We start from the raw sequence: 22326 nt of genomic DNA on the forward strand, positions 1-22326 counted from the left end.
AAACTCACAAACTGTGAGATCATGACCTGAGCCGAAGGTGGGACACTTAACCGACTGAGCCACCCAGGCGCCCCTTAAAAAAATTTTTTTAAATGTTTATTTATTTTTGAGAGAGAGACAGAGACAGAGCACACACTGGGGAGGGGCAGAGAGATAGGGACACACAGAACTCAAGGCAAGCTCCAAGCTCTGAGCTGTCAGCCCAAAGCCGTTGTGGGGCCCAAACTTCTGAACCACAAGATCACGACCTGAGCCAAAGTTGGATGCTTAACTGACTGAGTCACCCAGGACCCCCACACCCCCCGGCTGACTTTTTTTTTGATCCAGTATAAAGCTTGACTGTTTTTTTCTTTTTGTCTTTCTTCCTTTTAGAGCCCAAACCTTTCATTGATGTGAGTGTCATCACAAGATTTAATGAGTACAGTAAAGTATTACAGTTCAAGTAAGTAGATACCTGTGTTTATATAAAGGAATTTAAAATGAGAATCTACTTTGAAAATAAATTCCACTCTTGTGAGGATGACTTCCATATAAAAATTATTTTCCACCGGAGCATATCAGTCCATCTTTGGTCAAGTATTTTCAAGTAAATATAGCCCCTCTATAATTTTAAAGTGTAAAGTTCCTTAACCACCTTTTCCTGTTTGTAACTCCAATTAGAGTATAAAATAGCCAGTGACATAAATGACATATATATTTGCGAAGTGTTTAGAGCAGTTGCTGTGGACTTTAAAAATGAAGTAGTACATGCTATATACCATCTAATTGTATTTGTCTCATAATATGATGAATATGGGATTTGGGTATTTAAATGCTGAGTATTAATACAAGTATTTCCTCTAGTGAAAACTTTCCTGTAAAGAAAAAAACAATTTCAGTTTAAGGATACTTTCATCTTCTTAACACTTTTGAAGAGATGAAGGAGTAAGATCTTATTGGGACTTGATGCAAAAATCAAAGTTTTAACACTGATAATTACAAGGTTTGATAGAAACCCTTTTTCATTCTTCTAAAAAAAATTTTTCTGTAGGTATTTTATGGTCCTCATTCAGGAGATGGCCTTGAAAGTTGATCAGGGGTTTCTAGGAGCTATTATTGCACTGTTTACCCCAACAACTGACCCAGAAGCTGAAAGAAAACGGGTAAAAATTTTTACTTCTTGGGAAAATTATAAACTAAATTAAATTAACTAATTAATTAACTAAATTAGCCATCAACTACTTAGAGAAAAAAAATAAAATAGACATTCTTGTTTTATTTTTTTTTTCAGACGAAGTTAATCCAGCAAGATACTGATGCTCTCAACACAGAATTAATGGAGACTTCAGTGACTGATATGTCAGTTCTTAGTTTCTTTGAACATTTCCATATTTCTCCTGTTAAGGTTTGTAGTAATTATTATTTTGCAAGTTAGGCAGAATTGTACAATTTTTTAGGGGTCTGCATACAAAATGTGGGTTATAACTTGTATCAAATATTTGGTGGGAATTTTATTTGATTAATTGAAATAATTATGACAATTTTCTGTAACATATGTACAACCATAATTCCCACAGAGAAACCATCAGAGCATGTTCTCTAGTCTTGAATTAATAACCCCTTTATTCAGGGAAGGAGCTGACAAAAGCATTTCTTAATTAAGCGAAGAAGTGCTCACAACATTTAATGTTTTGGTTGCACTTTTTAACTACTCTCACGGTCTAAACAGAAAGCTATAATGGGCGCCCTAACCAGAATGTGAAAACGCTGAAGTAGGTATTATACTGTTGATGTGGTGTTTTTCACCCTTCCAAAATTTGATTGTATCTAAGAGAGTGGAAAATTGGATACCTTTCACTTGCCTGATTTTGTACTTTATGAACCCATTTTCTTTTTTCTTTCTGTTGTTCTTTTTAGGTTTTATAGGAAGAGGTGAATGCTTAGTAAATTCACAAATGCTATCAACCATAACGCTCTGAACTTGTGTAATGGGCCATATCTACAATTAAGTAACTCTTTAAAATATTGATGATCCTTTACATTCCCCCAAACTATTTACAGAACATTATTTTCAGTTTCATCCACCAATCCATTCAGCTAAATAAATTAATTTATAAAATGGAATTGAATTATTATTTTAAACTAGTATACTAGGTTGGTAGTATTAGACCTATTTATAGTGTTGAGTTTAAAATTGATATCGTTTTATGTGGTAGGTTAAACACAGTTTCTTTTCCATTATTAAGCAAAAATCATATATGAGATTGAATAATACCTTCCACAAATACTTACTGAATGCCTCCTATCAAAGTTGTTCTGGAAGGTATAAAATGACTTCATGGGTTATAATCTTAGGGTAGTATTAAAGATTGTTAATTACCGATTCATGATTTTATGCACTTTGGAAATTGTGTCATGAAATTGAATAATTAAGATCATAAACAGTAGTTATTTTCTCATTCCATGGTGACTTTGCCTTAAGGGAAAGGCTGGAACTCTGTCTGTCCACCTAAGCTTACCTTTCACGGATCTCCACATTCTCTGACATCGAACAAACAAAAATACAAAAACAAACCAAAAAAAACAGCACGCAGGCTTTTCTGGTTTTACCCCAAGTCTCTTCTGTTGAGCTACACATTGGTTGGGTAAAATGCAGAATCAGAAAGGAGAGTCATCTACTTTATTTGTACAGATAAAATTACCTTCTGCCTGTGTCTTTGCCACTGTTGCAGTAATGACGATAGCCCAAAGTAGAAACAACTAAATTAAATTAAATGGTAAGGTGAAGATCTCATGTTTAAGTTAAAGGAGTCTGTGGAAGCTGAAACACTTAACTCTTTTAAAAATTTATCTAACAGTTTGTTGCTGTAATTGTCATGTTGTTGTTACTTATTGTATAATTATAATTGTTATTGTTAATTATTGCCATAAATTATTTACTTTAGTTGGATGAAAATAAATGATTGTTATTTTGACTGATAGACTACTTGTGTGCCACTTGACTTGTTTCTCTTCTTGAAATGATTATACTGTTTTTGTGAAGTGTTTTGAGCCCCCTCCATATAAACACCATGGTATGTATACACTTTGGATAAAATTATAGCTCTGTTTTTGGAACAGACTGCTTTGTCTTTTATCAAAAAGCAAATATGAAAATCAGATATTAGTGAGTTACCCTGTGTTGTGTGTAGAGTAACAAATAATAGCTTTCTTTAGGACTGAAATATACAACATCTGTTTGTATCTGAAAGATTTGGTTCCTATGTATATAAATTTTTTGGTTGTTTTTAGCTTGTATTTATTGAACATTATTTTTCTTTTAGTTGCATTTGAGTCTGTCCTTGGGTAGTGGAAGTGGAGAGTCAGACAAAGAAAAACAGGAAATGATTGCAATTCATTCTGTCAATCTGCTGTTGAAAAGCATAGGTGCTACTTTGACTGATGTGGATGACTTAATATTCAAGTAAGATTTATGTTAAAGTAGATGGGGAGGGTTTTGTACCAAGGTTATTTTATGGATATTAATTCTTCCCATTTGGGCTACAGTGTTAGCTTAGAAAAATGGTAATTCTCATTATACTTGAAAAGTTTGGCCTCTTTCTAATTATGCTTTTTAGATATGCTTATTTTACTCATAAAAAGTATTATATTTTCTTCAGTTATTCATATGTTGATAATCATCAATGTAGATTAAAAATGGAATTGTTTGACTAGAAGGTTATAAATTGACCACATTTTAGAACAGACTTATATTTAGAAATATGTAGCAGTATGATGAGATTTCAGTATAATCATATGGAAAGGTATAGATAATAATGCCACATTTAATCTGAGAATATTTATGTGTGCTAGACACATATAAATTCAGTGAGTGTTTGTTGAACTGAATATTCAACAACAGTATTGGAACAAGTAGTTACCTTGGAGGAAAAAAAAATCCATTTATACGATTTCCACCGTACTTGTACACTATCAAGTTCCATAGGAATGGAAGGATTAAATATAAAATTCAAATGAGAAAGACTGAGGAAAACAATGAGGTTAATTGTTGTCAAATCTCTTAAGTAAAGAAAGTGTTCTCAGTTTAAAAGCAATGGAAAAACCCACAGCAGAAAATACAAGATAGATTTGACTACATAGAAAGTAAATACAACAGAATCAGTGAAAACAATTAGAAAACGAACTGGGAAAATAGAAGGACAAATATGACAAGGAGAGGATTAATAGTGTTAATATCAAACATTGATAAGACAAACCTAAAGATTCCAGTGCCATAATCACCAAAGGACAATAAGATAATTTGCAAGAGGCAAGATACAGTGGCTGATAAATATTTGAAATGTTCAGCTTTATCATATAGCAAATAATATATGCAAATTCAAGTAAATTGTCAAAGATTTTTAAATATGAGTAATCCTAGTACGAAAAAGGGCTGGGTCTAACAAATGGGCACTTTTTTTTTTAACTATTTGTAGGAGTGGAAAGATATATGTATACACACACACACATACACACACACATATATATATATATATATATATATATATATATATATGTCTCAAAGCCTCAAATGTTTTTGTAGTTTATCATTCAGTAATTCTTTTATTGGGAATTCAGTCCAAAAAAAATAATAATCTTGAAATGCAACTAAAGACTTATATTCAAAATTTACATATGGCAGCGCTAATTATTATGGTCAAGATTTGGAAATGTCTGACTATGGTAAAATTGTTTTCTTATGACATTTCCACATGATGGAATGCTATGCATCCATTAAAAATGGTTACATAGAATTTTTGAATAACATAGAGAGATCCTTATTCACAATATTGAGTGTAAAAATGCATACAAACTGTTTTAAATATTTTTGAATTGTATAGAAAAGAAAGAATTCAAAGTGGGAAATGAAAAAAAAAACCTAAAAAATTCCCTGTGTAATGGGATTATGGTTGAGTTTTTCAATCTTTTTACTCTTTATGTACTAATTTTATAGTAATTTTGTTACCGTAATATTAAGATCTCAAACATAAATTATATGTGGCAGATCTACAATTAGAATTGTAAAACAATTAGCAATGATTAACATACCATTGAAATTTTAAGTCTCTTTCTCTCCCAATGTAATGATCATGCCTTTGAATCTTTCTTTCTCCTCCCAGACTTGCTTATTATGAAATTCGGTATCAGTTTTACAAGAGAGATCAGCTCATGTGGAGTGTTGTTAGACATTACAGTGAACAGGTAATTTCCTATCATAGTAGCTCACAAAGAATATGCTTCATAAAATATCAAACAAAACATTTGTATGTGATTGCACAGTGTGCAACATTGTTTATCTAATTTACCTCAATTTGTAGTTTTATTTCTTAGTAGTTTTCTTGAATGACTAGTTTTTATTTCTTTAGCTCTTTCCCTTCTTAATAAAAGTTTTTAAAAGTTTCCTGTAGTGCCTTTTTTCCCTTTGCAATTATACATTTACCACTTTGGGAAGGAATACCAATGTAGGAGACATCTCACTTATTTCATAAATGTCTAAAGTTTCTAAGCATAGTCTAGTAGAAATGGGAGAGGAATTCTAAGCCAGGCTCTTTTCCATGCCTCAGTTATTCCATGGTTTGAATTGGGTGCAGGGGCAATTGTTGTTTCATGGTAGTGGGATACCATTGCTGTGCTATCGAATTCTGGGGTGAAGTTCCCCTTTCCTCCCTCTGCTAGAACGTCTTTTCTCCTACGGTGTATATAGACATTATGGTTATTACCTATTCAAATAAGGATATACTTTAATTTGTTTTTTCTTATGATTATTAATTATTTCCCAATCTAGTTTCATAGTAACAGTGATACTAACATATTAAAAATAAGTATTTTTGAATTATATATTCATTTAATATGCATGCTCAGCCATGCAAGGTCAGTGTCATCCTCCTTCCATTTTTTAGATGAGAAAACTGAGGCCTATAGAGACTAATTGACTTGTCCAAGGTTACATAGCTGCTAACTGGCAGACTGCCTTAAGCCAATCTATCCAAATTGAAAGCAGTTGTAAAGTACCAGCATAATGCCTGGCACATAGTGAAAGATCAGTTAATGGATATAGTGGTGGTTATTCTGCATAGCTTTCCTTTAACAACCTAATTTAGGTAGCACTCTCCTTTTTTCCCAAGGCATCGTGATACTGTTTCTTACACCAGTAGCAAAGGACTTAATTTATCTTTTTTCTCTTTAGTTCTTGAAACAGATGTATGTCCTTGTATTGGGCTTAGATGTGCTTGGAAACCCATTTGGATTAATTAGAGGCCTGTCTGAAGGAGTTGAAGCTTTATTCTATGAACCCTTTCAGGTATTGATCTTATATTTAAGTATAGGTACAGAAAATGATACTCTGTTCTTTATGACAGATAATTTGTATTTTAATTGTATCTGGAAACTGAATCATATCTAAATAAAAAAAATACGTTAATGTCATATTTTTACTTCAAATTACTTGAGATGACATTAAAAGGTTGTTTCAGAATTAATTCAGTGCTTCCGATGTCTAGGCATTAAAACGTGCCCACATCTTCCAAGATTTCATGTAGTTGCAAGGAAGACTGCTAGGTAGGTTCACATCATTTCAGGGCTGTTTCGCCACTATGGAAAGACTCATGAGCTATGAAAAGCCCACTTTGTTTTGTATTCAAGCTTTCCTCTAACCTATTCACCTCCATTTAAGGGACCCAGGAGCCCAAAGTAGTAAGAGTTTTTGCAGGACAAAGCAGAGAGAATACATGGGAAAACAAAAGAATCAAAACTGTGGGCTCTTAGTCTTGCTACCAATGCAGCTGGTAACTTCAGACTGTGATTGAAGCAAATGATTTATTTGTTTGGTTTTTGTTATCTCAGAAGAGTTGACTGAAACCATGTGGGCTGAAGGTGTCTTCATACCCAGTAGGTGTGCTGTCAGTATTTGCGTTAGAGGGGGAAAACTGTGACATCACAGTGTTTATGGGTCTTTACAGATTCTGTATCTTCATGGAAACCCTGAAATACTAGATCACAAGTCTTGAGATTATTTAAATTTTAAATAGCAAACTGTTCATTTATTTATTTTTTGGCCAGGGTGCTGTTCAAGGCCCTGAAGAATTTGCTGAGGGATTAGTGATTGGAGTCAGAAGTCTCTTTGGACACACTGTAGGTATGTATCACATAGTTGTGTGTGTAAATATATGTATTTTTTATAATAGTTATTCTAATATTTATTGTCTGTAAAAACAAATGATTATATTTAATAAAAGAGGGAACAGTTTTCTAATAATTCTGTTTAAAAGACGTGTTCCCTTATTCTTGAATGGAACACAGTTTAACTGTAGACTTCCTGGGTTTGTTTATATGTCTTTGTAGTGTTGATTCAATGTCCTTTTTTGAAGAGAAACAATAATGTATCTTTTAGAACAGTTTTAGGTTTACAGAAAAATTCTGGAGAATCAGTATACTTTAAATAGTTTGATTCCTTTTCTTAAATAGCAGAAATGATAAAAAATACATTTCTGTGTGTTTGTATTTGAGACAGAATTTGATGCACCTGTTTAAAGCAGAGGTGTGCTGTGTATTGTGGTAATGCTGTTTGTTTGTTTATTTATTTATTTATTTATTTTAATATAATTTGTTGTCAAGTTGGCTAACGTACAGTGTATACAGTGTGCTCTTGATTTTGGGGGTAGCTGCTCTTTAAAGAAGCAATGTGATGGGGCGCCTGGGTGGCTCAGTCGGTTAAGCGGCCGACTTCAGCTCAGGTCATGATCTCGCGGTCCGTGAGTTCGAGCCCCGCATCGGGCTCTGGGCTGATGGCTCAGAGCCTGGAGCCTGCTTCCGATTCTGTGTCTCCCTCTCTCTCTGCCCCTCCCCCGTTCATGCTCTGTCTCTCTCTGTCCCAAAAATAAATAAACATTAAAAAAAATTAAAAAAAATAATAAATAATAATAAAAAATAAAGAAGCAATGTGACTTACTTGTCCGGGTCTTTTGATAGGTGGTGCAGCAGGAGTTGTATCTCGCATCACTGGTTCTGTTGGGAAAGGTTTGGCAGCAATTACAATGGACAAGGAATATCAGCAGAAAAGAAGAGAAGAGATGGGTCGACAGCCTAAAGATTTTGGAGACAGCCTGGCCAGAGGAGGAAAGGGCTTCCTGCGTGTAAGTCTCATACTGAGTCTTCAAGAAGTCCTGAACTTCTGTATACACTTTAGAATATGTACTCGAAGCTGGTTGTTTGAAACTTGGCATATTCCTTGTGAGTAAAAGTCTGTCACAACAGCAGTAGTGAAAAACCGTGGGTTTTGCTGTTTCCTTGTGCGCTCTCCTTTGCTGATACCACCGTCACATCTTTCCCCCAAATCCCAGACTTCGTTTGGCACTTGGGCTGAAGTCAAAACTCTAGGATGATGGCAGATTAGCTCTCTTCTGGAAGAGGAGGAAGTAAAGCAGAGAGAAATATGGTCAATGATGGTAACGAGAGGGAGGGGGAGTTGTTTAGGTCATCATCAGTTGACCATTTTTGTGGCAGGGGAAGTATATAAGTTAAGTTTTTGTAAACCAGGGACTGCTTTTCACTGTTTTTCAGCACTTTAAAAATTATACAGGTAATTATGAATATTGCTTAATTATACAGGTAACATTATTTAATAAATAATGGAAATATAGGTAACTCTGTAAAGTTCTGTTTGATCACCCTCCTCTCTTCCCAGAAGTATCTGATTTTTTAAACAGTGGGTATACTTCAGTTCTCTTTCTTTGCATTTGTGTAACATACAGGTAGTTTTATTTACTACCATTACTTGACAAGTATTAAGAATGTATAAACGTATTACTGTTTTTAACTTGTAATTGTAACGTGTTTGTACCAGTGATTTATAGTGTTGTGTGCTGTGTAAGATAAAGTACTTTACTTCTTAGGCTATCTGCTGTCCTTCACAGGTCCTTTCATTTTCAGTTTTCCACACTTCCACTAAATTAAAAAGTTATTTCATTAAAATTTGTAATTATATCTTAGGGATTATTTGGCTCAACTCATTCATTTTACTGGTGTGGAAACTGAGGCTTAAAGAGATTGAATCAATTGCCCATGGTTATAGAGCTAAATTGGTGCCAGAGCCAGATGTAGGATCTTTTTGCCTGCTTTTCTAATTCTTCCTGTTATAGAATTTTACTTGTACAAGGTGCTTTTATTTAAAATTTTCTGTTATGTAATATTTAAAAAATTGTAGTGCTCACTTAGCCACATGTTCACATTATCAAATAAGTCCTCATTTTTTTGAAAAAAAGTTATTTCTAGTGTGTAGGTGGAGACCTCTAGTGGTTGGCTTAAGCACCTTCCATTCAGGTTTGACTTTATGATTGATATCTCTTTCAGGGAGTTGTTGGTGGAGTGACTGGGATAATAACAAAACCTGTGGAAGGTAGGTTGAGAATGTCTCCTTCCTGTACAAAGTCTCAAGAATTGATACATAATAAGCATAACAGATGTTATTGCTACTAGTTATTTAATTGAGAGAATTTCTGATTTTATGCTCATAGTTTTAAATTGGTTTTAAATGAATGTACTTTCTTCAGAAAGTAGATGAAGTAATAGATTATGATTCAGACTTTGAATGTTATTTTCAGCGGGACCATAGTTCAACTGGGTTCCTTTAGATCCTCAATAGCAGTAGATCTTTTTTTATCCTATTAAAAAGGTACTTTGTTAATTGCAGTCCCAGTCAAAATCCCAGTTGGCTTCTTTGCAGAAATTGACAAACTGATCGTAAAATGTATATGTGAATTCAGGTGACCCAATATAGCCCCAACAATCTTGAAAAAGATCAGAGTTGGAGAACTTACACTATCCAACTTAAAAACTTACCATAAAAGTACAGTAACTAAGACAATGTGGTACTGGCATATGGATAGACATAGATCAATGGAATAGACTTGAGATTCTAGAAATAAATCCTTACATTTGTGGCCAGTTGATCTTCAACAAGGGTGCCAAGGTAATTCCATAAAGAATACCCATTTCAACAAATGGTGCTGGGACACCTGGATTTATTTAAACACAGCGTTAATGTGTGTGACAGCAACTCCACTTCTAGGTATATATCTAAGGGAATTGAAAACATGTGTTCACTCAAAAACTTATGTATAAGTGTTCATAGAACATAATAGCCAGAAGGTGGTAGCAACCTAAATGTCTGTCAGCAATTGCATAATTAAAGAAAATGTGGTATATCTCTACAATGGGATGGTATCCAGCTGTGAAAGGAAATCAAGTGCTGTTACAAGTAGATGAATGAACCCTGAAAACATGTTGCTAAATGAAGAAAAAAAAAAACAGTCACAAAAGACCACATATTGTTTGATTGCATTTGTAGGAAATGTCCAGAATAGGCAAATCCATAGAGATGGAAAGTAGATTAGTGATTGCCTAAGTCTGGGGGGCAGGGAGGAAGGAGTTAAATTGCACAGGATCAGTTGAGGACAGGTTGTGGGAAATGGCGAATGATTGCTAATAGTCATGGGGTTTATGTTCGAGATGATACAAATTTTCTAAAATTGATTGTGGCGATGGTTGCACAACTCTCCTATACCCAAAAGCATTTAATTTGTATACTGCAATGGGTATGTGAATTATATGGTAAGTGAATTATAATTCAGTATGTTCTTTTATTTGAAAAAAAAAAGTAACACTGCTTGAAAAATCTCTTGAGGGTAGAATCAAAAAAGAAAAATTTCTGGTCATTTCTTAAACCTTAGATTCTTGGGTCTAAGAAGCAGTGGTTGTAAAACTTGAGCACCACTCAGGATGGCCCAGACAGCGTGTTAAAACACTGATCACTGGGCCTCACTTTCTGACTTAGTAGGTCTGGGGTGGGGCCTAATAATTGGTATTTTTAACACACTTTGAAAACCACTGTTTTTTACATTTTATGATTAAATTCAACTTCTTTAGAAAGCCAAAATGTAGAAGATTTCTAGGTAAAACAGTTCAGTATTTGGCTCAGGATTTTTTGAGTTCAAAACTTGCTTATTTTAAAATATCTTTATACATTCATTGTCCTTGGTTTTATGAAGGTGCCAAAAAGGAAGGAGCTGCTGGATTCTTTAAAGGAATTGGAAAAGGACTTGTGGGTGCTGTGGCTCGTCCAACGGGTGGAATCATAGATATGGCCAGCAGCACCTTCCAAGGGATTCAGAGGTAATTAAGTACATACCATGTACAAGGCATGTGTCTATGGACTTATTGTTGCTAGGAATACATAAATAAGTTAAATACTTTGCCTGCTCTTAGGAGTGTTAAATTCTGACTGAAAGCGCTTACAGATTCACAAGGTGGAGTGCCGCCAGAGAGGAGTAAGAGGAGACAGTTTTTATGGTTCAGTTTCTCTTGTGTTCAACAAATGTTTATTAGTATCTACTATATGCCAGGCCCTGTTCTAGATGTCGAGGATACAAAGAGTGGACAAGTTAGTCCCTGCCTTTGTTATTTTGATATTTTCTTTTCTTTAAGAAAAGGTTGGGGGGCGGGGAATTGGAGTCGGACAGACTTGTTTATAATACTTGTCGCATAATAATGGACCGGTTATTTAAAATCACTCTGTTTTTATCAAATATTGGTACAATATGGAATGTGGTACAGTATTTAATATACATATATATTTGTATTATTTTGAAAGATTCTCACATATTTTTTGTGCTTATTCTGCTGCCTTTACAGGGCAGCAGAGTCAACTGAGGAAGTGTCCAGGCTCCGACCCCCTCGTTTCATCCACGAGGATGGCATCATTCGCCCATATGAAAGACAGGAATCCGAGGGCTACGATTTATTTGAGGTATAAATTCTGTTCTTCATGGTCATGGGTAAAATTTAATATTAAAGATTTCTAGGACGAGGATTCCATGGGTGGTTCTTAAAGTTCCTGATTCATGAACTTCTTGTAAGGATTATACAGGGAACATGGTTTGTAGAGTAGAATTTTGTTGTTTATTTTTTTTGTTTTAGCATAATGTTTTAAATGGGAATAACGTCATTTTTTTTTTCTGCACAGGAACAAAGCTTTTTTGTGCAGAAAGCAAAGCGTTAAAAGAAGTCTTAGGCTTTATTACTGTTTGTGTGGTAGCTCATTTAGTTAACACTGTTAACTTTGGTCTCCTGCTTTATAGCTAATTATAGGAATCCCACTGCTTCCTTTTCTCCCAGCCAAATTAATTTATTTGGACTACTCTGTAAATCTAGATTTATTCAGGTAAACAGAAGCTGGAGGAAAGAAGAAAAAAGATTATGTATAATTATAATCTTTTTAAACCTTAAAAATGTTTTAAGGTGGATTTTTTTTTTGGTTTTTATTTTAATTTTAACTTTACTGCTTTTAAATAATATATACATACATAAATTGCTTTTCTCCCTTGACTGGATTCCCCCACCCCGCAAAAAAAAATTTATTAATGTTTTCCTACTTTGACTTCAAAGTAAAATGACTCTCCATTGTTCTTAGCCTTTGGTTTTTATTGTATGTTGATACATTTTATCTTCCTGCATGCTTCTAACTTTATTTTCTTTCTTTTTCTGCCTACACAGCAAGAACTGGAAATACAGGAGTAAATGTTTCCTATGCTACTACTTGATTTCATCCTTAAAAATCAAAACAAACTGTGGTATTAATTGACTGTCTTTGATTTATTTAGATTGATTGTTCATTTTAATTAAGTTTTCTTTACAACTCTCACCTCTCTCTCAACTTCTTGTACTGGCTCAACTACAAATTAGAATGGTGGTATCCCTGGTAATACTGTACAGGAATAAGAGATTAATATGAAATATTAAAGGATGTAGGAAATTAACTCCCTTCTTTTTTTAGTTGGTGAAAAACTTATATTGAGTTCAGAGGCAGACAATTTTACTATCATTTTGAAAGTTTTATCTTTCTTTATGGCATTCATGTACTTTCATGTAAATCAGAAAAATAAGAACAATTCTTATGTCCAATCTGTTGTGTGTTCTTTCTATCTGTGAGTCCTGATGATGGAATGACCTAACTATGTTTCACACAGCACCCCAATTTACTCAATTTATGGGGCTGTTAACTGGGGCTTATGTTTTAATAATTGAAATACAAGTTGCTGTTGGTCTGTTCTTAGACCTCAAAGAAGCATTGAGACATGAATTTTGAGAACATGTGCCCTTAATCTCTTTTTTTCTTTTTTTTAACCTCTCAGTACTCTTGCTGGACAAATAGCAATCATTTTATAATGATGTTACATAAATATCAGCCCTTGGCATTTTTACTTTTCAAAACTTGAATCTTCTTGTTGATTATGCTTATTTCACAATTATTAGTTTTACTTAACATAAATAAAAGTTGAACGTGTAATTAGGCAAATTATTTATGTGTCCCTTGAATTTATAGCTATCTTTAGTTTTAAAAAACCAATCCTTTTTAAGCTTCTAAGTTTTTAAAGAGGATTTGTTATCTTAGAACAAAATAATTATAAACTATCATTTTGAAATTAGTACCCTCATAGTTAATTTTCAAAGTAAATTGCGGTTTGATTTCTTATGATAAATGATAGAAATGTTTGATTTGACTTAACAGCATCTTATCTAGCAGCTTTCATCCTTCTCCCCAAAATTGAAACCAAAGTATAAACTTACATTTAATGTGTCACACATTTGAAGAGAGTGAAACTGCTAACGTATAACTGTTCAGTTGGATTATATATTTTTTAAATTGTCATTACCAAAAGAAGTAATTGAATGCTTATTTAATACAAGCACTTTAAAGAAGAAAAAATCACACCCAAAGATCAGCCTAAAACTGTAGCTGACAGACTCTTCTTGTGCCTAGATAATTGAGGGTTGGCAAAAATGTCACCACATGTACAATTTCTGAGAACCAAGCACAATAACTAATCAAGATGCTGTCTTAAATCATCACTAATAATTACCCTTCCTTCTTAGGTAAAAGTAACGATTTTTAATTTTCTTGGATATATTGCAATTTTATGAGTCTTTTGGGAAATTGTATAACTTGTTTACATTTTTTCTTATTGTTTACCTTTTGTTTAGTTCTTTACGTTAGTAACCTTGTGATTTCCCTTTTTTCAACTGCATGTCTAGAAGCACAAAATTCAAGTAGCTTTTATTATTTTAGCTAAATATATCTCTGATTTATTAGTTTTTGTTATATCAGACAACATTTTAAAGTTTAATATATTATTGTAGTTACTGGGAAAAATAAAATGATTGTACATTAATGAGAGGACTTGCTAATTTTTTCCATAGGTGACAGGGGTAGGCATGGATAGTTAAATTTAGGCTGTTTGATCCCTTGCCTATCTTGCTGTAATCACTTAGGTATGAAGTATTTATTGATTATCTAGACTGTGCTGGATATACAAAAGAAATGAAAACTTCAGTCCTTCAGGGACCAAGTATAACAAAACTTGTTATCGGGGTAAATATTAAAGAACACTGGAGTGTAAAATTATTCCCTCCTAGCCCTCTTACTATAATATGGATACATTCTAAATAATTTATTTGGGTATCTCTTCATTTACCCCATTTTCTTTTTCTCTTGAGTATTGCTCTGTATTTTTCACTAAGCTTTCAAAATTACTAAATCATACACTGTGTTTTCATAGGATATACTTTTCTGCTTCACCCTTATTCTCCTAAGATACTGTTCACACATGCATATATATATATGTATGTATATATATATGTATGTATATTTACATATATATATGCACACACACACACACATATATATATATGGCCAGTTTTTATTTAATATTCACTTGGTTCACATACTTGTGACTATATGATATTCAAAATGATGTCTGTTGCTTTTTTATTTTAATTACGTTTTTCCATATTCATAGAAATGCTTCACTCTTAATTCTTGCATTACCATCTATTGAGGTAACCTTCTAGTGTGTATTTGATCATTCCAAGTTGTTGGCATTAAAGATGCTTCTGTTATTTTACCAACACTAATAATTCTGTGATAAACATCCTTATAAATATTGTTTTTTCATATATTATTTCCTTAGAATTTACTTGAAAATCTTGAATGCTTTTGCTAAATATTGTAAATCTATTCTCCTGCTGCCATCAGTGACTGAATATCTTAATCTGAATCTCAGAGTGTAGTGGATTTTAGTAGTGCTTAAAATAGTTTCTGGTAGTGTAGTGTGGTGATACATTGCCCTTTAAAGGCTTTCACTGGTTCAAAGCACAATACCCTGATAAACTAATGAAAGTGCATACAAAATGGGAAGTGGGTAGTATTTCTTTTACATTGCATCTCAAATCTAAATATTTTAACATTTAAATTTCAAAGCTGAAAATAAGTGTATTGAATTGTTATATTCATTTCCCATTTTTCTTTATTATAGAATTTAAGGTATAAATATTGAAAGATTTTGGCTAATTCTCACAGGCAGGATGTGAAACAAGTGACTTAAATTCCACTTGTCTCTGAGACTCATTCTGAAGATGAGATCCTGTTTCTTTGGGGATTCATCTTTGTTCATGGCTTTTCATAACTGTCAAGTAATAACTGAACCAAGGATTTTCTAAAAATGTGTATTTAAGCATTGAAATAATAACAAATGTGCTTTCTCTGCTTGTGATTATTATTAGGTTATCCTTTTAATAATATTGATGTTGTATTCTTGGTTATAAATGTTATGGTCTTGTTTATTAGGTATGTTTATGTTCTGTAGTTTCATATACATTATATCATCTGATCTTTAATCGTGCATTATAGATAATGTCAATGATATTTCATTAGCATTAACTATAAAAAATAACTGTTTTTAATGTGTGCCAATTCAAATCACAATAGTTTGGAGATAGTTGAAATGAAAATAAATGTATTTTAATGTGCTATTTATACTTGAATTATTTATGCTTGTTAATTGTCTTTAGCAATAAATTGTGCCAGCTATTTGAAATCTTAGAAATTCTTCATGTTTGTGTTAATATTGACATAATATTTTCTTTTTTATCAAGAATATAATTTGGTGTATACATTGGCTTTTCATGCATGTTTAATCTATAAGACCACATAATTCAAAAACATTAAATATCAGTTCTCTTGGAATTGTATTATTGTGGTATATTTATCTCTCTGTAAATCAGTGATTCTTCACCTTTGAGAAGGATCACAGACCACTTGAAAAAATTTGATGAAAAATATGAACCATCCTTTGAAAAAAGTTGCAAAACCACATTTTCAAAACTTTATAGTCTATTTTAGAGGGTTCATAGACCTTCCAGGTCCTTCCTTGGACCCAAGGTTAAGAACCCCTGTAATGTTAATGTCACACTTTTATATTTGCATATATTATATTCCGTTAATGAAAATGTGTGATTATTTCTGGTAGATATTTTTAAACTGCTGAGTTATCACAGAATGAGGTATATTTTATCAGAAGATCACTTAGTAAGTATTTAATACAGATTTGTCATTTAAGGCACAGTGGAAGTTAATTTATAAATGTGCAATGAATATTTTTCTAGTTTCATGTGCCACTATTGTGTTTTTGTTTCTAATAATTCTTTTTCCTAACTAGCACTGTCACTATAATAAACTAATACACAGTATTGGAAATACTATTTGGATGCATGTACTACGCAAATCTTGAGTCTTGTTTTCTTTTCAGAATCATGTTAAAAGGTTAGAAGGAGAGACTTATCGATGCCACTGTGCTATTGCTGGAAGCAAGAAGACAATCCTCATGGTTACAAATAGGTATTAACTTCAAGTGATATTTTTTCAAATGCAAACTATATAGATGATAAGAATTTTGAAAACTATCGTGGCAGAGGGTTTGGAGAACTATACTTAAATTACAAGATGTTCATTGTCATTGAATCACAAAGATACACTCTAGATGGGTCCTTTGAGGTTGTCTATTCCAACCCTCTCATTTTGGAGATGTTGAAACTGAGGGTCAGCATGTATCCCAGTTACACCACTACTGAGAGACGGAGTCTAGAATGGACTCCATACGTATAGTAGTCATATGTTACATGTGAATTGTAAATCCAGCTATGGAAGCTGAATTCATGAATCATTTTTTCTTAGTAGGTTTTATTTTAGATGATGAGAACACCTTTTTTAAGGATGGTATTACTTCTGTGTGTTTTTTTCCAATTTTTTCTAAGTATTTTGGGAGTGGTAGATAATTTTTCCAAATGTAAGAACTTGGACTACAGTACGTTTATTTTCCTAAGATTTATCCTACATCACTTACTCCAAAATGGCTAGTATATATTAATAATCTTCAAAACTTTCTTAGTTGTGTATTTCATAGGACCAAGCTAGGGTAGTTACAGTAGACAGAAATCTGAATTAGATTCTTTATTACACCGAAATATATTTGAATGGGAAGGAGAGAAAGTAAGACTAACATGACAGGATTTTGACTTAAACCATGAGATTTTCAGTGAGTCAACTAGTTGTATGGTTTGTCCATAAAGTAAAAATATTCACAGAACAATCTAAAAAGCATTTTTTACTGATTGGACAAGTAATCACTTATTTTTTATGCCCACAATTTTATAGTGTGTCCATTTTATTAGGCCAAAAACAATGTTTGTTTGTATCATATATTGTACTTAGCTTCAATGGCAGTGTGTTAATTCATTTTAAAATTGTGTATCTTTTATGTAATTCAATACTAGGTAATGGAAATCAGGGGTTTTTTGAGGGGTTGTTTCTGGTAATACTTAATACTTTAAAACTTGTTTGATTTAGGCATTTTTTGGGAATATTACTGTGCACATTATATACTTGGTTTTTCTTCAAGTAAAATGAAAAATCATAATAATTTTAAATCTGGTCGCTTACAGAACTTTTTGGGAGGCAGTTAGTAAAATATTCCTGACCAGTACAGTGACTTAGTCTCCTTGTAGCTTTAGAAGACTCTAGCAGGAATTTCTTTGATTGAAGTAATTATCATTATGCTGATCTGTTTTACCTTTAATGCTTACTTAAAAATGGCATTTTGTCTAAAATTGGTGTTTTAAAAAATAACTCTTCTATTGCTAGGGTTATGTTTATTCATTGTATTTGATACAGATCAGGAATCAACAGAATTTCTTTAAGGGACAGATAGCAAATATTTAGGCTTTAAGGGCTATACTATTTCCCAGGTACTTAGCTTCACCTTGATTTGGCTCACAGCATAGTTTGGCCACCCCTGATAAAGACAATAATTTAAAGGATGGAAATAAAGGAACCGTAATTATGGTTTGTCTAGAACAGAACTGGTCTGTACTTTTGTCCCAATGAAATTATTAGTAGCTATTCCTTTCATTCTTAAAAATGTCCTGGTTTGAATCATAAATTATGATAGCCCCTAAAAATAGCCTTTACCAGCAATCCCACCAGCCAGCTGGTATATCTCATTTTTACATTATACATATTTTGTAAAAACTATGTACAAAAAATATATTATGTATATGTAACTAACTTAGGTTGTTCACCTAACAATGTATTATGATCATCTTCCCAAACCATTAGATATTCTTTGACAGCATGATTTTTAATGACTATACAATATTGTATTTATGGCTATACTATAAGTTTTTCAAATGCTACCTTACTATTTGATAATCAGTTTTTTCCTTCCGAATACTGTATTATTATAAGCACATCTTTGCAGCTGAGTCTTCTTGCAGCTAAGTCTATAATTATTTTCTTAGGATAAGTTATAATCAGTGGGATTGCTGATTTAAAAATTGTGAAGGTTTTTGAGGCCCTGTCTATTGCCAAGTTGTTTTGTCAGAACAGTTGTAATTGATTTTTTTTTTTACATACAACTAACAGTACAAGAGAATGCAGTTTATTTTGTGTGTTTTCTTAAGACTAGTGTTCTCATTTAAACTTTTTGGGTTTTGCTAACTTAATGGGCAGAAAATAATTCTTTGTTTTAATTAGCACTTGTTTGATTGCTAATGAATATGAACATTTTAATATATTCATCATCTATGTATATTTTCTTTTCATAGCCTTTCTCATTTTTTGTTTTTTTTCTTACTGAATTGAAATAGCATTTTGTAAATTAATATTATCCCTTTTTACCCAATGTATTATTAATATTTTCATGATTATTTTTTAGTTTTCCAATATAAAGGGCTTTTAATTTTTTCATATTGAAATTCATCCAAAATTTGGTGTCATTTTTTTTCTTATCAGTTTTTAGGAAAAAATATGAGCTCTCATGATCCACATTTATTAGGCTATATCTCCACTAATTAATCCTAATTCCAGCTTAGTATTTTATTTTAGTAATCTTCATTAGGAAATTGTTCTCCAAACAGACATTTTTTTTTTTAACCATCTGTGTTAGTCTGTGTTGGCTGCTTTAACAAAAATACCATAGATAGGTGACTTAAACTACAAACATTTATTTCACTCCATTCTGGAGGCTGGAAGTCCAAGATCAAGGTGCCAGCAGATTCTGTGTGTGGTGAGGGCTCACTTCCTGGTTCATAGATGGCTGTCTTCTTGCTATGTCCTCACATGGCAAAAGGGGTGAGGGTGTTTTCTCAGGCCTCTTTTATAATGGCACTGATACCAGTGCTGAGGGCTCCGCCCTCATGACCTAATCACCTCCCAAAGGCTCCAACTCTAAATACCATCACAGTGGAGTTAGGATTCCATGTATGATTTGGGTGAGGATGTAAACATTCAGACCATTACACTAGCAGTGTCTAACAGAAATAGGGACACAGATAAAAGTTGTATCTCTGTCCGTTCGTCCTCTAAAAGAGGGACCTAAACATCAGTGATCTCACAGTATGCTAGAGGCTAAGATAAAGTGATAAACAGAGACTCTGAAGACAGGAAAACCTCTCAGTCCAGTAAGGTGAGAACCAAGGTGTTATGGGGAAGGTGTTAGGGAGAAGGTACTTGAGCTGTGTCTTGTGGAGTATGGATTTTTCATATAGGTAAACAGCAGGCAATCAGAAGCATAAAACATGAAAATATGGCACTTGGAATAATAAGATCATGTGAAATGGCTGGATTGTAGGATGTTTGTAGGGAATCACTGGGAGATGAAATAAGCCATAGGTGTCTGCTCATGACATCTGAAGGGTATAGATTTTATCATTAATGTGATGGAAGAGTATTAATTTTTTAAAAAGTATAGACATTTTATTGCTCATTGACCCAGCTTTTCACATAAAGGTATATGCACATTGTACACACATGTCTTTTTTAAATTCCCATTGCGACTTGTACACAAGGACTAATATGATGAAGTTTGCAGTTTAGAAGAATCTCTGGCAGCAGTTTGAATGCTGAATTGGAGAAGGATCAGAATGGAGACAGGGAGACCAGTTAGAGACTGGTTAGTTTTCTATTGTTGCACAGAAAATTACCATAGAATTAGCACCTTAAAACAACACAAATTTACTATCTCACAATTTCCCTGGGTCTGGAGTCAGCGATGGCATGTCTGGGCTCTCTGCTCAGGGTCTCACAGGCCGAAATCAAGGCATAAGGCTTCCTTCCTGAAGGAAGGAAGTGGAAAGGATCCACTGCTAAGCTCATTTAATGTTGTTGGCAGGATTCACTTCCCTGTACTTGTAGGACTAATACCCCAGTTTCCTAGATCTCTGTCAGCTAGGCACCTGCTATCACCATCTAGAGCCTACCCTCATTTTGGCCATGTGGCTTTCTGCATCTTCAGCCCAGCAACTGCACTCTGGATTCTCAGTCTCTGACCCAGATTTAAAGGAACCTTGTGGTCAGGTCACACCCACGCAGATCAAACTTTTTCTTAAAATCACCTGTGCCTAATAATAAAACCTAATCTTGGGGGAGAAATCCATCATATTAATAGTTGTGAGGGTTATACCAGTCGATAAACCCACATACACTATGCAGAATCGTGGGGACCATCTTAGAATTCTGTGTACCATAGAGACTGTGGCAGTTACCCTGATAGGAGGTGGTGAGGTCTAAACTAAAAGAATCAAGACAGATAGAAGGAGCAGCCTTGAGAGACCAGAGCTTGGTGACTGATTAAATATAGAAGAGAAGGGAATAAAAGATGACCTTCTGGTTTGGGGCTTAGGTACCGAGGGGGTTGGAGCAAGAGGAAGAGAATGAAGGAGATTCAGAGTGGCAGGAGAACAGTAATGTTATTGGCCTGGTCAAGAGAGGAAGGAGTTTAAAGACAGTGGGAATGATGAATTTGCATTTGACACAGTGATTTGTAATAGTTATCTGTAACACTTAGCTCTTGTGATTCTCTTCTGGGGCAGGAGGTGGGGGGAAGTGTAATCCACTTTCTAGAGACTGTTTGGAATATGAAGGGGTGTGGAAGGATGTCACAATGATCGGATGGCCCTACCAAGGCTGGGACTTCGGATGCTGAACTTCCTACAAAGCACAACACAGTCCCAAGTCAGACCCAGATCACAGTAGTTCCTCTGCTGAAAAATACAGTGCTGGGGGTTGATTTTCATTCCTACCCTCCATTGGTTACCTAGTTCATTCATCTTTACCTTCTAAACATCTGGAATCTAGCTTGCTCTCTTCCCTTCTCACAGCTGCTGCCTTCACTGACATTCTGTTTCCTGGTGGGAGTATTGTAGTAACTTTTTCCTTTGTCTACCCCACCTCTCTCCTCCCTTGGCCACTAGATCCATGACTCTAAAATAGGAAACTTTATCATGAAAGTTCCCCTTGCCTGTAGGTTAAAGTTAAAATTTATTTAAATGGAAAAAAAAATTTTAAACACAAAAAATTCTTTAAGATCTGGCACTAATTTTCTCACCTCTGTGTATATCCATCCAGCTACAGACCTCAACATTCCTCAAATAAACCTTCCCTTTCTTGTACTGCTATTTATGTCAGTGATCTGTTCCATTTGTCTAGACTATCATTTTCCTTTTCCACGTAGAGAACTCCTTTCTTTCAAAAATCAGCTTTTAGGGGCGCCTGGGTGGCTCAGTCAGTTGAACGTCCAACTTTGGCTCAGGTCATGATCTCGTGGTTCATGAGTTCCAGCCCCACATCGGGCTCTGTGCTGACAGCTCCGAGCCTGGAGCCTGCTTCAGATTCTGTGTGCCCTTCTCTCTCCACCCCACCCCTGCTTGTACTCTGTCTCTTTCTGTCTTTCAAAAATGAATAAACATTAAAAAAAATAAAATAAAAATCAGCTTTTACGCCACATACTTTACCCACATAATCAGTCCCTCTCTCTTGTGCTCCAGAAGAATTTTCCACACTGCTATTGCACTCATCTAACTGTGCTGAGATATATATTTACGTGTTTATTTGTCTTCTAACCTATGAGTACCTCTCAGGCA

General features: G+C 33.9%; 1 protein-coding gene across 5 annotated transcripts in view; it reads left to right on the forward strand.

Moving 5' to 3' along the window:
* The window catches only part of VPS13C (vacuolar protein sorting 13 homolog C), a 200150-nt gene that overhangs the window by 172691 nt on the left and 5133 nt on the right, over positions 1-22326 (forward strand). For 2 of the 5 annotated variants that reach the window (XR_009264099.1, XR_009264101.1), the window contains 13 exons: positions 373-442; positions 1031-1142; positions 1271-1384; positions 3303-3442; positions 5139-5220; positions 6206-6319; positions 7078-7153; positions 7987-8150; positions 9367-9412; positions 11064-11187; positions 11707-11821; positions 12568-13947; positions 16659-16747. Coding sequence is in view for 2 of the 5 variants with exons in the window: in XM_058737530.1 (XP_058593513.1) it covers positions 373-442; positions 1031-1142; positions 1271-1384; positions 3303-3442; positions 5139-5220; positions 6206-6319; positions 7078-7153; positions 7987-8150; positions 9367-9412; positions 11064-11187; positions 11707-11821; positions 16659-16747 (1246 nt within the window). In the remaining 3 variants the exon portion in view is untranslated. Of the gene's footprint in view, positions 1-372; positions 443-1030; positions 1143-1270; positions 1385-3302; positions 3443-5138; positions 5221-6205; positions 6320-7077; positions 7154-7986; positions 8151-9366; positions 9413-11063; positions 11188-11706; positions 11822-12567; positions 13948-16658; positions 16748-22326 lie in introns of those variants that run through there. The other 3 variants (XM_058737530.1, XM_058737531.1, XR_009264100.1) reach the window with 2 other exon arrangements.

This window comes from Neofelis nebulosa, chromosome 7 (assembly GCF_028018385.1).
Source record: "Neofelis nebulosa isolate mNeoNeb1 chromosome 7, mNeoNeb1.pri, whole genome shotgun sequence".
Taxonomy (NCBI): domain Eukaryota; kingdom Metazoa; phylum Chordata; class Mammalia; order Carnivora; family Felidae; genus Neofelis; species Neofelis nebulosa.